The sequence below is a fragment of the Fusarium phalaenopsidis genome, assembly GCF_050370095.1.
Source record: "Fusarium phalaenopsidis strain FUZ10S chromosome Unknown contig_32292, whole genome shotgun sequence".
NCBI lineage: Eukaryota > Fungi > Ascomycota > Sordariomycetes > Hypocreales > Nectriaceae > Fusarium > Fusarium phalaenopsidis.
In genome coordinates, this window is record NW_028145410.1 from 711,706 (window position 1) to 726,555 (window position 14,850).

The 14,850-nt window shown below is 51.7% G+C and overlaps 5 protein-coding genes across 5 annotated transcripts; 4 read left to right on the forward strand and 1 right to left on the reverse strand.

Annotated features, from left to right (window-relative positions):
• Window positions 1–2,765: 2,765 nt before the first annotated feature.
• Window positions 2,766–4,542, forward strand: LRP88_04540 (major facilitator superfamily domain-containing protein; the record flags this gene model as incomplete). Its single annotated transcript, XM_083241112.1, has 4 exons — window positions 2,766–3,024; window positions 3,111–3,613; window positions 3,661–4,242; window positions 4,291–4,542. The coding sequence occupies 4 exons, from the start codon at window positions 2,766–2,768 to the stop codon at window positions 4,540–4,542; spliced, it is 1,596 nt and encodes a 531-aa protein (XP_083102260.1).
• Window positions 4,543–6,329: 1,787 nt separating this feature from the next.
• On the forward strand, window positions 6,330–8,377 carry LRP88_04541 (major facilitator superfamily domain-containing protein; the record flags this gene model as incomplete). The annotated part of the gene is made up of 6 exons (XM_083241113.1): window positions 6,330–6,487; window positions 6,539–6,671; window positions 6,752–6,847; window positions 6,911–7,596; window positions 7,646–7,972; window positions 8,020–8,377. The coding sequence occupies 6 exons, from the start codon at window positions 6,330–6,332 to the stop codon at window positions 8,375–8,377; spliced, it is 1,758 nt and encodes a 585-aa protein (XP_083102261.1).
• A 1,530-nt stretch (window positions 8,378–9,907) lies between these two features.
• On the forward strand, window positions 9,908–11,050 carry LRP88_04542 (uncharacterized protein; the record flags this gene model as incomplete). The annotated part of the gene is made up of 1 exon (XM_083241114.1): window positions 9,908–11,050. The coding sequence occupies one exon, from the start codon at window positions 9,908–9,910 to the stop codon at window positions 11,048–11,050; it is 1,143 nt and encodes a 380-aa protein (XP_083102262.1).
• A 69-nt stretch (window positions 11,051–11,119) lies between these two features.
• Window positions 11,120–12,850, reverse strand: LRP88_04543 (alpha-keto acid decarboxylase family protein; the record flags this gene model as incomplete). The annotated part of the gene is made up of 1 exon (XM_083241115.1): window positions 11,120–12,850. The coding sequence occupies one exon, from the start codon at window positions 12,848–12,850 to the stop codon at window positions 11,120–11,122; it is 1,731 nt and encodes a 576-aa protein (XP_083102263.1).
• A 370-nt stretch (window positions 12,851–13,220) lies between these two features.
• Window positions 13,221–14,768, forward strand: LRP88_04544 (pyridoxal phosphate-dependent transferase; the record flags this gene model as incomplete). The annotated part of the gene is made up of 1 exon (XM_083241116.1): window positions 13,221–14,768. The coding sequence occupies one exon, from the start codon at window positions 13,221–13,223 to the stop codon at window positions 14,766–14,768; it is 1,548 nt and encodes a 515-aa protein (XP_083102264.1).
• Window positions 14,769–14,850: the final 82 nt, after the last annotated feature.

Below are 14,850 nucleotides of genomic sequence, written 5' to 3' on the forward strand. Positions count from 1 at the left end.
TTCATCTTGGCCAACTGGAAGCAGAACAGAGGGGGCCTAGCACTGGAGCTTAATGCATACTCACCAAGCGACTCACAACACTGGTTTAAGGGGTGCTACTTTGGAGCTCCGGGTGAAGCTGAGACCAAGGTCCTCGGATCTGAGTGTGTACCGCCACGTGGCAACTTGAACACTTTTCAGTTGCTTTTCTGGTTGATGCCTGTCACTTCTTTGACGCTTACCAACCGCATTGGCGATGGCCGCAGCTGCGTTCCCTCGCATTGACCTCCCGGATGATGCGCAAGACCAATCCGCTACCGATCAGAAGGATACTAGAAGCCGCAGCTGAATCTTCACTGAATATGCCAAAGCTTGAGACTATGACTCTATGGAATGGAGCAAAGGGAGAGGCTTGTGCATTTACCTGGTGCCGGCAAGATGCTTCGATATCCTGGCGTGGAACATGGGATTTCAAACTGCACCCTTCCGTGCTTGACGCTTGGAAGAAGGTGGCCTACAAATAAGCTCGCCATGAGTTCACAGTAAGTGAAGAGCTCTTGACGCAGGAGATTCGCTCTCATGGGGATGCTATTCTATACTTGGGTCTGCACTCTGTGGTTGACGATGTGTCCCTACGGCAAATACGTCGAGAGAATAATATAGCTGATCCTGAAGAGATTTTCTGACGGAGAAGAAGGAAGTACTCTCTCGGAGTATTTATTGAGATACCCATCGGGGTAGTGTTTGGTGGGCGAAGGGAATGGGTAGAGTCAGTAAGTGTAGTAGAAATCCATACCAGAAATAGATGCTGCTATTGAACATGTCCATCCACATGCTCCCCAGGGTATCCAAGCAAGAGCTCTCCACAAATGGCAAGAACCGACCAATAACCCAACTACACCCGACATCTTTTCCATCCAGGAATGTGGCTCCAATCCACCAATTCAAGACTCAATCATTGCCCCCAACCGGTGGGTGAGACGGGGACCATGTCAGCCGCCTTCAAAGCAGCTTGGTCGGCGGTCAAGATTATTGGTGCTGAGAATGATGATGCTGGGACAGGAATGAAGGCCAACGTGATAGCATAGACGCCGCTGGATGTTTAGAGGGATATTGTCTCGACTTGGAGCTTCGTTCGGGGAGGGTGGCGTCTGGGTTATCGAAAGAGTAATTCTCTTGGCGGCTATGTCGTTTGAGGGAGGGTCAATGTATCGAGGAGTTGTAGTCTCAACGAGTAATAACACAACGCAGACAGTGCTGCACGACACAGCCGAGCCAGGGCCTGTTTAGAAGGTCAACCTCAACTGGGCCAAAGTGTCAAGCCAGCAACACGCAGAACCATTACTGAATCGCCCACCTGTAGGTCAGGATATGAGTAAGGTAGCACGTAGGAATATTATTGGACAGCCCGCCCAGTGGTCGAATTGCCAGGCCAAAAACGCGCAGGGCTATTATTGAACAGTCCACCCACGGGTCAAGATGCGAGGTCGGCAAGACACACACAGTACCGTCATTGAACTTCTCACCCAGCGGTCGAAATGCGAGGCCAGAAACACACATATAGGGCCATTATTGAAATGCCCACCCACATCCGCTCCGATAGGCTATCCAAAGTCGGACTAAGGCGTGGGGCTGGAGCTGATGGAGGAACAACGGCCGTGTTGAGACTCGAGAGGTCTATCTCGTGGAGAAAGAAAGCTGGAGGGAAGTCGCTGGGCCAGACAGACTCGATAAGGAGTGTTGAAGCGATGTATATGCGGGTGCGTTGCTCATCGCGAGGCCGTTGTCGGGGCATCTCGGTGTGGAGGACGTTCAGGTGATGGAAGAGAAGCGGCCCCAGGACACCCTTGATCACCATCAAGTACAGCCACAATGTCGACCCGGGGCTCCCACAAGCATATCCATGTCGAGAAATTAAGAAATGGATTAGGTGAGCGGGTAACACTTAGATCGAAAGTATAAAATACGGGTCGATCGTCCTTCTCCCGCTCTTGAAGCTCAACGGGATCACTTACCCTGCACGTGGACACGGGATGACAGGTTTCGTAACCAGGCAGGCGGGATTGTTGTCTGTTTCTGAGCGTGACGACGATATCACGAGATGTTGAGCGCCGACGTGTCACATCTAGATCATCACGACACAAGATCTTGGTGTGTCGTGATGAGATGGGCATCTCGGTTTCGGGATATGCACATCTACATCACATTGCCTGACTCTGACAAAGATACGCGTAAAAATGCGCCACACCCGTAAAATCTTCCTATAAAGAGAGCGAAACCGAGAAAGAAATCTTGATCCAATCTTCGAAAGTGGAACGTGGCGCTTCACAAGCCCGGACTCGGAAAGGGGGCTGCCCCGGAGACGTTTGCACAAACTGTGCACAAAACCGGATGATTTGCACAACTCGTCGTCCGGAAGTTGGAGGTGCCGGGCGGGGACAGCATAAAGTCGGCGCCGACACCCTTCTTCCCCATGACACCCATGACCAACCCCAGAAAACGTCCAGAAATGGGTGTCGTCGGGTTATTTAACGGGCCCGACAGCCCGGGAATGAAGCATAATTCGTCGTCAGGTGTTGCAATTTCCAGGTGCTAGCGCCCACCCCCTTCGCTCTCGGTATCGCTCTCGTTCGGTCGGGGTTGCGATTGGTTGTGGTGTCATGTGGACGAGGAGATGGGCATGCAAGATGTAGCAGCATTTAAATATCTTGCATTCCCAATCTGAATGATGTGTTGGGTGCTGACAGTCTGTGACAATCACCAAGTTCGTTAATCCATCAGACATTATGGCTGAGAAACAAGAGTCCCCCAAGAGCATCCAGCTCGACGACATGGCTCGTCCCGAGAGCCAGCGAACACTCACTCCTTCGGTCCCTGGCAGCGAATCGGGGAAGCGACAAACAGACGAGGAAGCAGCTGTTCAGAGTGACAACAAGGAGGGTGAACCATCGAGCTCTGAGCCTCAAGATCCCAATGCTGTTGGTTGGGATGGCGACGACGACCCCAACAACCCCATGAACTGGACACCAAAGAAGAAATGGGGATGTATCGGCGCTCTATCACTCATGACCCTATTGACGTGAGTTACATCTTCATTCCCGGCAAAATACAAAACACTAACAGCTTCACAGTCCCCTCGTACGCCCCCCAAACTACCCCCAAGTTCCCCTCTAACCCATCACAGGGCTCCTCCATGTTCGCCCCAGGCGTCCCCGACATCATGCGCGAGTTCAAAGACGACAACGAAAACATCGCAACATTTGTAGTATCCGTCTACGTCCTCGGCTTCGCCTTTGGCCCCCTCCTCGCCGCACCCCTCAGCGAGATCTACGGCCGCGCGCCCGTCTTCAACGTTGCCAACATCCTCTTCATCATCGCCACCATCATCACTGCCCTCAGCCAGAACATGCCCATGCTCATCATCTTCCGCTTCCTGATGGGTTTCGCTGGTTCTACGCCTGTTACCAACGGTAGTGGAACTATTTCTGACATGTTTCCTGTTGAGGAGCGTGGCAAGGCCATGGCTGTGTGGGCTATGGGGCCGTTGCTGGGACCCTGCATCGGACCGTTGATGGGAGGGTACATGATCGAAGATCTCGGTTGGCGATGGGTCTTTTGGGTCATTGCCATCTTCGTAAGTGCTTCATTCGTCCTTGGTAGTACCCTAGACTGACATTCTAGGCCGGCGCCCTCTCAGTTGTGTGCTACTTTGCAGCCCCCGAGACATACCATCCCGCCCTCCTCGAGAAGAAGGCCGCTCGTCTTAGGAAAGAGACTGGTAACCAGGACCTGTACTCGGTTCTACACAACCCCAACCTTACTAGCAAGAAGCAGTTTGAGCATGCTATCATTCGCCCGATGAAGCTCCTCTTCACTCACTTCCCCGTGCTCATCCTCTCCCTCTACGTCGCCATCGTGTACGGTGTTCTGTACCTCATGTTCAGTACTTTCACCTTTGTGTTTGCGCAACAATATGGCTTTGGCACTGGAACGATTGGTCTGGCGTATCTGCCCACCGGCATCGGCATGCTGTTCGGTGTCATGCTGTTTGGCGTCATCACCGATGTCATCATCAAGAAGAAGCTCGCGCAGAACGGCAAGACTGTCCCCGAAGACCGTCTTCCCGTCTGGCTAATTGCGCCCAACGGCATCATCATTGTCGCGTCGCTGTTTTGGTACGGATGGTCGACTGAGAACAACACGCACTGGATCGTGCCCATGATTGGCGTCGCCTTCTTCTGCTTCGGTCTGATGGGCATCATGGTAAGTCGCCTGCATACGCATAAAGGATGTCGCTGACGAGTATTGCAGATGTGTCTCCAGATATACCTCATCGACTCCTACATTTCTTACGCGGCCTCCGTCGTCGCAGCCGTGACGGTCCTCCGCTCACTCGCCGGAGCCATGCTTCCTCTCGCGGGTCTGTCAATGTACAACCATGTCGGCCTGGGCTGGGGCAACAGCATTCTCGCATTCTTGTCGCTGGCGTTGGCGCCAGTGCCCATTGTATTCCGCTACTACGGAGCCCAAATCCGCGCCAAGTGCCCGGACAACCTGGGCTGATAGAAGTGTCCTTTGTAAATGGTTTGAAGTGGAGGAAGACGGTTCAATTGCCACGTCGGCAACATACATACAATCCCCGAAAGCATAAAGCATCATCCGGAGTTCAGCGACATACCGAGTTTGTTTTGTCTATAGAATTATTCTGTAAAAAATATTTAATAGAGGTTTCAAGATGCTGGCAAACATCCCCGTACCAAGAATGACGGAGCCCAAAGGTGGGAATACCCGACTTTAAAAAGACCACCCCTTCACATGACCCCCCGGACCGGACCGGAGCCAATGAGACGAATATTATACTGTAATAAGACAAGGCCTAAAATGAGAACAAAGTACGGGACTTTTTCTAGCTCGCCAAGTCCAAGTCCAAGCGTTACCCACGCAAGAGAGGGGGGGCTGTTCCGAGTGGCGCCACGGTAACGGTCAATATGCATGAACCTCAAATGTCTCCCTCGTCTAGCAAGCGAAAAATGTCTTCTTTTTTGTGGCGCTTTTAAACTCTAGAACGATGGGTCAGCCTTGTAAGACCTCCATTATCAAATCCCGAACCTTGGTCGGTGCGCTTTTTACGTATCCACGGAGGTAATGGCCCGGGTTGCCTCTCATCAGGTTGCCGTCTACGATCGGGGACACGGAGGAAGAGTCTTTGTCCGGAACTAGGATATTCCCGTACTACCGAGTTTCCGGATGATCAGAATTGAGCGTCTGACATTTTTCTTTCCAAGACGATGGATGGATTTGCGCGGCCGCTCCTTGGCGTATAACAAATGTCGTCTGATGCGATTGATAAACTGCGCTGATAATCTACCGCGTGGCAAGCGAGTCAGATCAAGTGGTCTTATGTTCTGCCAAGTCCTCGGCGGCGTCACCAAGACTTTTTCTTACGCACACAAGATCAATAACATGAGTCGTCGAGTTGAGAGAGAGCTGAGCTACCCCCAGTCAAGGCTTGTTCCAGCAGACTGGTAACAGCTGGGACTACACTGCCGGGTGATTCCATCCGCAGTGACCATGTGCTCCAATGTGTCTCGTGTCAAAAAAGAACAGCCGAGATCGCGCCGTTGAGCTGCATCGTGAAAGGCATCTCGAAAGCCGCCATGACCCGATGACAGTGGGGTGAAAACACCAAGCTCTCTCATCTCCCAGGTCTGCTATAGGTGGGGTCTTCAACCTCGAGCTCTGAACCAGCAGGACGGGTTCGTCACCAGGATCTTAACCTCAAAGGACCTCCCACGCCAAGCTCCCAGATCTGACCGTTTGCATGTGGGCATTAAAAAATGTCGCGTGTTCAGGGTTCCCTCGTCCGTGAAGCTATTCCCAACGCGGAGAAGACAGGCAGGGACAGGGTGAGGCCTTTTCCCTTGGATCACGGTTAGATCACGGTTAGATCACGGTTTTTCAGGTGTCCATCACGGTTAATGCCAAGGAGAAATCGGGTCAGCCCACAGTGGAACCCACGCCGCGTGTTTTGAAAGTCTTGTCGATCCTTGCGTCAAGCAGCCAGTGAGGTGGTGATCTGATAAGATTAGATGGATCCATAGAAGGTACAGAACCCCACGCTCAGAGTTTTACGGTAGTGGCATGACATGTGAGTGAGACCGATCTCGGTTGGTCGCCGCACCGGGATGTGGGCTAGGCGGAAATGCCTCCGCTGTTGACGACGAGGGTCCGAGACACGAGCAGAATATAAACTTGAGCTGTTGGCCCCGTAGCGTTGGATTGGAAGGATCTGATTGTGAACCACAGCAAGGATAACAACTCAATTTCTCTCTTCTTTCTGTCTTTCAAAAATGGCTGCAGATACTGCGTCCAATCCTCGAAGCTCGGCCGATCTCGAGGCGGCCAAAAAGGAAGAGGGTGTTACTACTGAGGAGCGCCATGTCCCGACCAATACGGATATTCTGGCCGAGACGTGGTCTCGGAGGGCCTTGATCGTCGCCTTTACGGGGTGAGCTTTGGACATAATTCTGTCTTGAATTACCAATACTAACAACTACAGTCTGTTTGCTACTACTTTCATCACCTCGTTCCTCAAGTATGCGACCAAGGTGTATGATGCCTATGCCACGTCCGAGTTCAAGAAGCACTCTGCTTTGACCACTGCCAATGTCGTCGGTACCATTATCGGTCTCGTCACATATCCCATCATGGCCAAGTTCTCCAATGCAAGTTACTCAAACCAAAACCACAATTCGTCATTTAACATGTTCAGGTCTTTGGTCGTGCTGAGGGTCTCACCTTTTCCATCCTCTTCCTCGTCCTCTCGCAGGTCATGTACGCCGCCTGCCAGAACATTGCCACCTACATCGTAAGCTCCCCTCACACCTTTTTAAAACACTACTAATAAATACAGGCTGGAGGCATATTCGAGTCTATCGGTGACACTGGATACGTCATCATGCAACAAGTCTTCATCGCCGACACAACCAGCCTGATCAACCGAGGTTTATGGACATCTCTCCCCGAATCCGTCGCCTCTATCCCAACTCTATACCTTGGATCTATTGTCGCCGATAGTGTTCTCAAGCACTCGACTTGGCGATGGGGATACGGAATGTGGGCTGTTATCCTCCCCTTCTGCGCTGCGCCTCTCATCATCACTCTCTACATCCTTCAGCGCAAGGCCCGCAAGAATGGTTACCGCCGTGAAGGTGCTTGGGATGCTGCCGACAAGTCTCAGCCTCTTGGTAAGCGTCTCATCAACCTCTTCTGGGTCGACCTCGATATCCTCGGTGCTGTCCTTCTCGTCGTCGGTCTCGGTCTCACTCTGATTCCCCTCTCCCTCACCGGCGCCAAGCGAAGCGACCGATGGGACCAGGGCGGATACATTGCCATGCTGGTTATCGGAGTCGTTATCGTCGCCGTCTTTTTCGTCTGGGACGCCAAGTTCGCCAAGGAACCCTTCGTGCCTTTCCGTATGATCAAGGAGCGAACCGTCATTGCGGCTTGCATCCTGTCCATGCTCGACTTCTTCCACTATTCGTGCTTCACCATTTTCTTCCCCAGCTATCTCCAGGTTGCCGGTGGATTCAGCCCAGGCCACTCCACACGTATCGAGTATGTCCTCCGAACTCCTTTTCAAGAGAATCAGACTGACCATTTACAGTAATGCCCTCCGTGTTGCTTTCCAGATCGCTTCCGTCCTCGTCGGTGTCCTCATGAAGTACAGCAAGCGCACTCAAATCTTTATCTTTATCGGAGTTCCTCTCGTTGTTCTCGGCCAAGGTCTCCAGATCTACTTTGTCAACCAGAACGGGGGAAGCGCCAACGAAGCCTCCTTCATCACCGCCAAGACTCTCGTCGGTGTCGGCCGCGCGTTCTATCAGACTGCCGCTCAGGTCTCCATCCAGGCTCTCGTCGCTAAGCGGGATGTTCCCGTTGTCACTGGCGTTTACTACGCCTCCATGAATCTCGGTGGTGCCATCGGTACTAGGTAAGTTTACTCTGCATACGTACTAAGAGTGATGCTAACTCCCCCAGTGTGAGCGGTGCTATCTGGAACAACATGCTCCCCAAGAAGCTCGTCAAGTACCTCCCCGAGAACGCCAAGGCCAAGGCCATGCCCATCTACAAGTCCATCGTCGCCGCCCAAAAGTTCGCCAAGGGCACCCCTGTCCGCGCCGCCATCGACAAGTCATATTGCGAGACCCAGCAACTCCTCGCTATTGCCGCCACAGCCGCCCTCGCACCCATGCTCATCGTCATGTTCTTCCTCAAGACCATCGATCTTACCAAGGTGGATGATGCCAAGCTTGATGAGAACAAGTCGACTGATGGAGAGGTTGAGCCGCCTATGGAGAAGGGCGTCCAGCAGACTATTAGGGCTGAGGCACATTGATATCCGGGGACTGGATAAGACACAAAAAAGCTGAAAACTTCTCTTCTCGTACTGGATAAATAATAATTGTACATAATCAAGTTTCTACTAAATGTAGAGAACATCTGAGCTCACTGAGTGAGCCATCAACAAATAGTGTCAGGGTATTGCTGTTGTGACAATTTGAGGAAACCAACACCCGATCATCGATATGAGAGCTCTTCGTCACAGAATGACCCAACTTGCAAACCCAACCACGGCGTAACACTGGCTGAATCCTTAAGAGAAGGTATTGGCTCCCGACATCAACCAGTGACGTCGGTCAACATCGATACCATCTCTCCTCGCGCTTGCCAGTCGCAACTTTTCAGATAGACTCCTTTCCCCTTTCCAGCTCTCTGAGCTCTTTTTCTGCGTCGTGGATTTGCTGTCAATCATAACAGCCCCATTGCCGCTGATCAGCCGTCTCTCGCAGCTCATGCCAAAAATGAACCCTGCTGCCAAAATGCTTCTTTGCAATCTTGTATACGCTTCTGATGTACGGCTCAGCAGAGGCTGTCAGGCGCCCACTGACCTTTGAGCTGAAACAGAGAAAGTAGTCGCATCGCTCGGGGTTGCTGGGCATATGCGGACACTCGCCGACCATGAAGCAAATGTTGACTTCGTCGAATTGATCGGGATGGTCAGAATCTGTTGGCATCTCCAGTACTTTGCCGTCATCCCGTCTTCCTCTTAGATCATATGTGTCCTTGTAGATGTCTATAATCTCATCGAGGAATCGTTGGTAGGCCTCCCTGTTCTCAGGAGTCACCTCAAGCCGAGGGTAAATATAAAAACCACAGCAGAAGCCCATCGTGAGGGTAGAGAAGTTGTGGTGATGTTTGGGCGGGGTTGTGACGGCATTGTCTGCATAATATGCCCTCGCACGCGTGGTCGGCCTCCCAGCGCACACGTGACTTGGGCAGCAGTGCCTGATTGAAGTGACCTGGGCTTGCAGATGCTTTCTGATTAGATGCATGGTTTAGCAGTACCCGATAAGCGGCTCTATCTCGCGCGGAGAGTGCCAATGTGTAGCCCGCCGGATAGCGAGGCAGGGTTCATGAGGAAATGGCAATCGCTATAACATCAGAATGCTCTGCACTCTTATCCTATGACCCTCTAGTTAAACTATCTACTCCTTCTTTGGGCCCCTAGATAATTCTACAAAGCCCCTTTGGGATAATCATCACGATCTAAAATAATCTGCGTGTATAGCCCAGCTCCTATAGAATATAAAGAACATATTAACTAGCTCACTTGAGTGAGCCATTCAGAACAGCAACACCTGAGGATAACTGTTGATCTGCGCCCCTGCTTTGAGTCCACTCGACCCGACACAACCTGTGACCGATGACAGTATTAATCATGGCGCTCGGGCCAAATGATCGTTTGCTTTAATTGATCACCCTGACGTGCATCGTCCGCTCCGTGGCTGTATCCTATTTTCACACATCCGAGAGTTCTAAGCGCATGTAATGCAAACTGGGAGTTGAACACCAATCATTAGCAATCATGTACAATCTACCCATTCTAGTCTGTATCCACTCCCCCGCTTCAGGCGCTGAGGCACAATGGTCCGTCATCAACACAACTATGCCCTCTGCGGAAGACGTCCCAAGCAGCATGAGCATCAGTATCTCTGAAACTTGTGGCGATGCGATGTCGCTGCCGCAGCCACCTCCAGAATGGAGCGTCGTTGGATTCCAATTCAGCACCAGAAACACCGATTCGGAGCTGACGGTTATGTGCAATGGCAAACGCTTTGTCCTGTGTTTGGTCGCCGACAACCTGTCCGAATCACCCAAGCTGAAAGAGCGTTACCTTTTCTTTCTACGAGTCACTGAAGAGTTCGAGCTGGATGGTTTTACTGTCGAAGACCTCTGGGATTGGGCTGCTGAGCCTCTATTCCCCCTTTTCCGGGAACTACCCCCTCCAGACAAGACGAAGCAACCAACCCTCGACGACTTTTTCAACCCCGAAACTTTTGTCTATACCTTGCGAGCGGTCTCGGTTAACCTAGTTCCGGAGAAATGCGAAAATCAAAACCAAGAATCTATGTTTGGCATTCTTCTCCCTGACGAACTCCGCACGCCGCGGACCTCGTTCAAACCGTCCGAAATCCGAGTCTGCGAGGAGAAGGTCATTGGGCCTCCTAATCACACACCACGCAAGGTTCTCCTAAAGGACGACACCGTTGCATTCTTGAAGCTCATGCATCGCGGCGACAAGCAGTTCCTCAAGACCGAGCTGGATACTTATAACAAGATCGACAAAGCACGGCTTGACAGTACGACCAGGGTCTCACGCCTCCATGGTCTGGTGCGGGATGACAGTGGCGCAATTCTTGGCCTTTTGCTCACCTATATCGACTGCAAAAATCTGACACTGTCGTGTGCTATCAAGCCCGAGACGCCGACAGCCCTGCGCGAGAAATGGGCAGCCCAACTCCGGGACATCATCACCCAGCTACACAATGCTGGACTCGTCTGGGGAGATGCTAAGCCGGACAACGTCTTGATCGATAGCAATAAGGATGCTTGGATTGTCGACTTTGGTGGCGGGTATACAGAGGGATGGGTGCCCAAGACGTTGGCCGGGACGGTAGAAGGTGATACGGTTGCTCTTGAGAAGATGGTAGAATTCATCAGCACTTGATACAGGAACCCCAAGCTACAGCGGCTTGAGAATGCATAAATATTGTCTATATTCTGATATTGTGCCTGCCTAGTTCAAGACTCCCTTACCATTCTTTTGTGCCTCCATATAGTTCCACAATGGCCCCTTGGGACAATCGTCCCGATCCAAAAATATCTCCACCATCCTAAGCTCCTTACCCTTTGTCAACCCCTCATGCTCTAGCACCTCCTTCAGCTCACGCCAGGTCTTTGCCGAACCAGTATAAGTTGTCTCCTTGGCTCCAAAGAAGGATGGTGCTTGGAGATATCGCCAAGGTGTGACGTCGTTATACTCTTGATTCCGTCCGTGGATGCATCGCTCGATGGTGTAGCCGTCGTTGTTGATCAGGAAGACGACGACGTTGAGATGATGCCGAACCATGGTTGCGAGTTCTTGGACTGTCATTTGGAAACTTCCATCGCCGATGACTAGGATGGTCTTTGCTGACGACAAACCATGGTATTTGGAAGCCTCGATAAGCTCTTTCTGTGCGAGGGCAGCTCCTTGAGCGCCAGGAAGCATGTAACCGATGGACAGCCAAGTTACAGGTGTAAAAACTCTCGTGTGCTTAGGAATGGCCATCTCTCGAACGCCAAATCCAGCAGTACCAGTCTCGCCGAGGATGATATCTCCAGGCTCAATGACGTTTGCCAGAGTCTTCCACAGCTTGTCCTGAGCAAGAATCTCATCTGTCGGCTTATCCGGAATAGGGAGGAGGATGTCGCGAGGCAGCTGAGGATAGGGAGTGTAGGATGGTACTTGCTTGGGATCCAGTTCGCGCATTAGGCGGGAGACGATGCTCTTGGATGATACATCTCTGAATAACCGAGTGCCAATCTGTACTCCACTGATAGTAAACAAAATTGCGGCGTCGTCTTTTGGAATGGTGGTGTAATTGCTGCTGTTGGTGTTGCTGAAATGCGGACCAAAGAAGAGGACCAAGTCTGAGCCTTGGTAAAAGTTCTGAACGGCTTGATCATCAAAGCACCCCTTGTAGACTCCGTGGAAGTTGTCTAGCGTCTCATCTGTAAGACCCTTGCCGAAAGGCATTGACCATGTCGGCCACTTGGTGTTCTTGATGAGAGTCTGAACGTCCTCGCAGATTCTAAGCGGCCTGGTCTCGCCATCGACGACGATAAGAGGCTGTTTTGCGCTGTAGATTCTGTTCATGACCTTGGCAAGGACCTCATCTTCATCCTTGTTGGGCTGCGCTTCCGGGAGGACGATTGGAGACCCTAGTCTCTCCCTGGACAGAGGCTTGGCCACCATATCAACGGGGACTTCGATGTAGACGGGCCGGCTGTGTAGTAGACACTGTCTGAGAGCCTCATCAATCTGCTCTGCGCTTGTCCGAGGGTCGTTTAAGCAGGCCTGATACACAGTGACGTGCGCATGCATAGCTGCGAAGCGGCGATATTCACCATCGTTGAATGTATGGTGAATCAGCCGACGAGATTCCTGAGCGTCCCGGACTGGGATACCAACAATATGAACGACCGGAGCAAATTCGGCATATGCGCCGGCAATGGCATTGATTGCAGAGAGCTCGCCAACACCAAAGGTTGTGACGATGGCCCCGAGACCCTTGATCCTTGCATAGCCATCGGCAGCATAGGCGGCGTTGAGCTCATTGGCATTTCCGACCCATCGCAGGCCTGAAGGCTGAACGTAATCGAGGAGAGTGAGGTTGTAATCTCCCGGGACTCCGTGGATGGAATCAACACCCAATTGGCGTAGACGAGTAAAGAGGTACTCCGCAAGCTTAATAGATGAAGACATGATAGCGGACGAAAGAGTTAAGGATGGAGTGAAGTGTGAGTGTCAGAGCAGGGATTGTTATAGGTGGTGGTGCATGCGTGTTTAAGTAGGACGAGAGATGGGGTCGAAGGGTGATCAAGACAAACCCGATAGCCGATATCCATGTCTACGCCGAGGCTCGTTTTCTCCGGCCGTGACACTCCGGTCCCACTTTCTCTCCGACACGCCGACGCCGGCTCCGGCCCCTAGACCCCATCATAAGAGACCAATACTCCGTGGGGATATAAATTTAGTAATGGCGGGATTGCTTCCCTTGTTCTCTTCTCCTCAATTTGAGCATACTCATTGAACTCTGTCTTCTTTCTCTTCTCCTCATCAACTTTCCGTCACCATGTTGCGCAAGAAGCTTGCCCAGGTTGAACAAAACCGGGCATCCTCTGATCCCCTTCCAAAAGTCACCGCACCCTATGCATCATCAACCTTTTACAAACTCAAGAATGTTGAAGACAAGCCCAAGGCCAAAAGATGGGACGACCGTTTCAGCGTTGACAGCCATAACCAAATCATCTCACCCCTGAAGCTCGCATCCAGGACCTTCAATCATCCAGACATGATCAGTCTGGGAGTTGCTCGGCCCTCTGCCGAGTACTTCCCCTGGGAATCTATGGACCTTTTCTGCCCCGATAGTTCATCACCCGGCGCCAAGAGCCCTCTTGAATCAGGTGTCCGGATGGGCTGCACCAAAGGCGAGTCAGACTACGACCTTGGCATTGCCATGAACTATGGCTACTCTTCGGGATCTCCTCATCTTCTTCGATACCTCACTGAGCACACGGAGCTACTACACAACCCCCCTTACCAAGACTGGGAGACCGTCCTCAGCTGTGGCACCACCTCTGCCATGGAGATTGCCTTTCGCATCTTCACCAACCCTGGCGACACTGTCCTCATGGACGGGTACATGTACTCAGGTACTATTACTGCTGCTCAGGCCCAGGGGCTGAAGATCCTGGGCATCGAGATGGATGGCCAAGGCATCATACCCGCGGATCTGGACCACAAGTTGGAGACCTGGGACTCGAAGAAAGGACGGAAGCCTTTTGTTCTATACACAATTCCAAGTGGACAGAACCCAACAAGTAGAACACAAAGTCTGGAGCGACGCAAAGAGATCTACCAGCTTGCCGAGAAGCACAACCTCTTCATCCTCGAGGACGACCCTTATTTCTATTTCCAGATGGGAAAAGACACAAACGATGCACCTCCGACCGATCTGGATGACTACATCAAAAGCCTGCCAGTATCTTATCTGTCTCTTGATGTCTCCGGCCGTGTTCTTAGAATGGACACAACCTCCAAGATCCTAGCCCCAGGTCTACGCTGCGGATGGGTAACAGGAAGCTCCCAAGTCATTGAAAAGTTCATATGTTACTCAGAAGTCGGCGTCGTCTGCCCAAGTGGCCCTTCACAGGTCATGGCTTACAAGCTGTTGGACGTGACTTGGGGTCACGAAGGTTTCATCCGGTGGTTGATGAACCTATCTGCCGAGTATCGTCGACGCCGGGATGTTCTCGTCGCAGCTTGCGAGAAGCATCTTCCTTCTGAATACTGCGTGTGGCAGGTTCCAGAAGTTGGCATGTTTCTATGGATTGACCTCGACTTATCCAAGGGCAACCCAACGATAAATCAAGTCAATGGATCCGAGCCATGGCAGAAGTATCTTGAAGTTGAAGGTGATATTTTCTCCCGGGCGCAAGAGAATGGAGTGCTTGTTAGCAGGGCTAGTTGGTTTATTCCTGATGTCAAGGATTTAAAGCAGGTCAGTTTCCGCTTGACTTTTGCAGCGGCGAAGGAAGATACTCTGGACCGAGCGATGGAGCGATTTGGCTGTGCTGTTCGATCATATTTTGAAAAGGGACAGCAGAATGGGAAGGCTTGATATGGCGGAGTTCAAGAAAAGAAAAGAATAGATTGTGCTGGCAGGACACTCCCTGATAAATGAAATTGCATGACATGGTAGT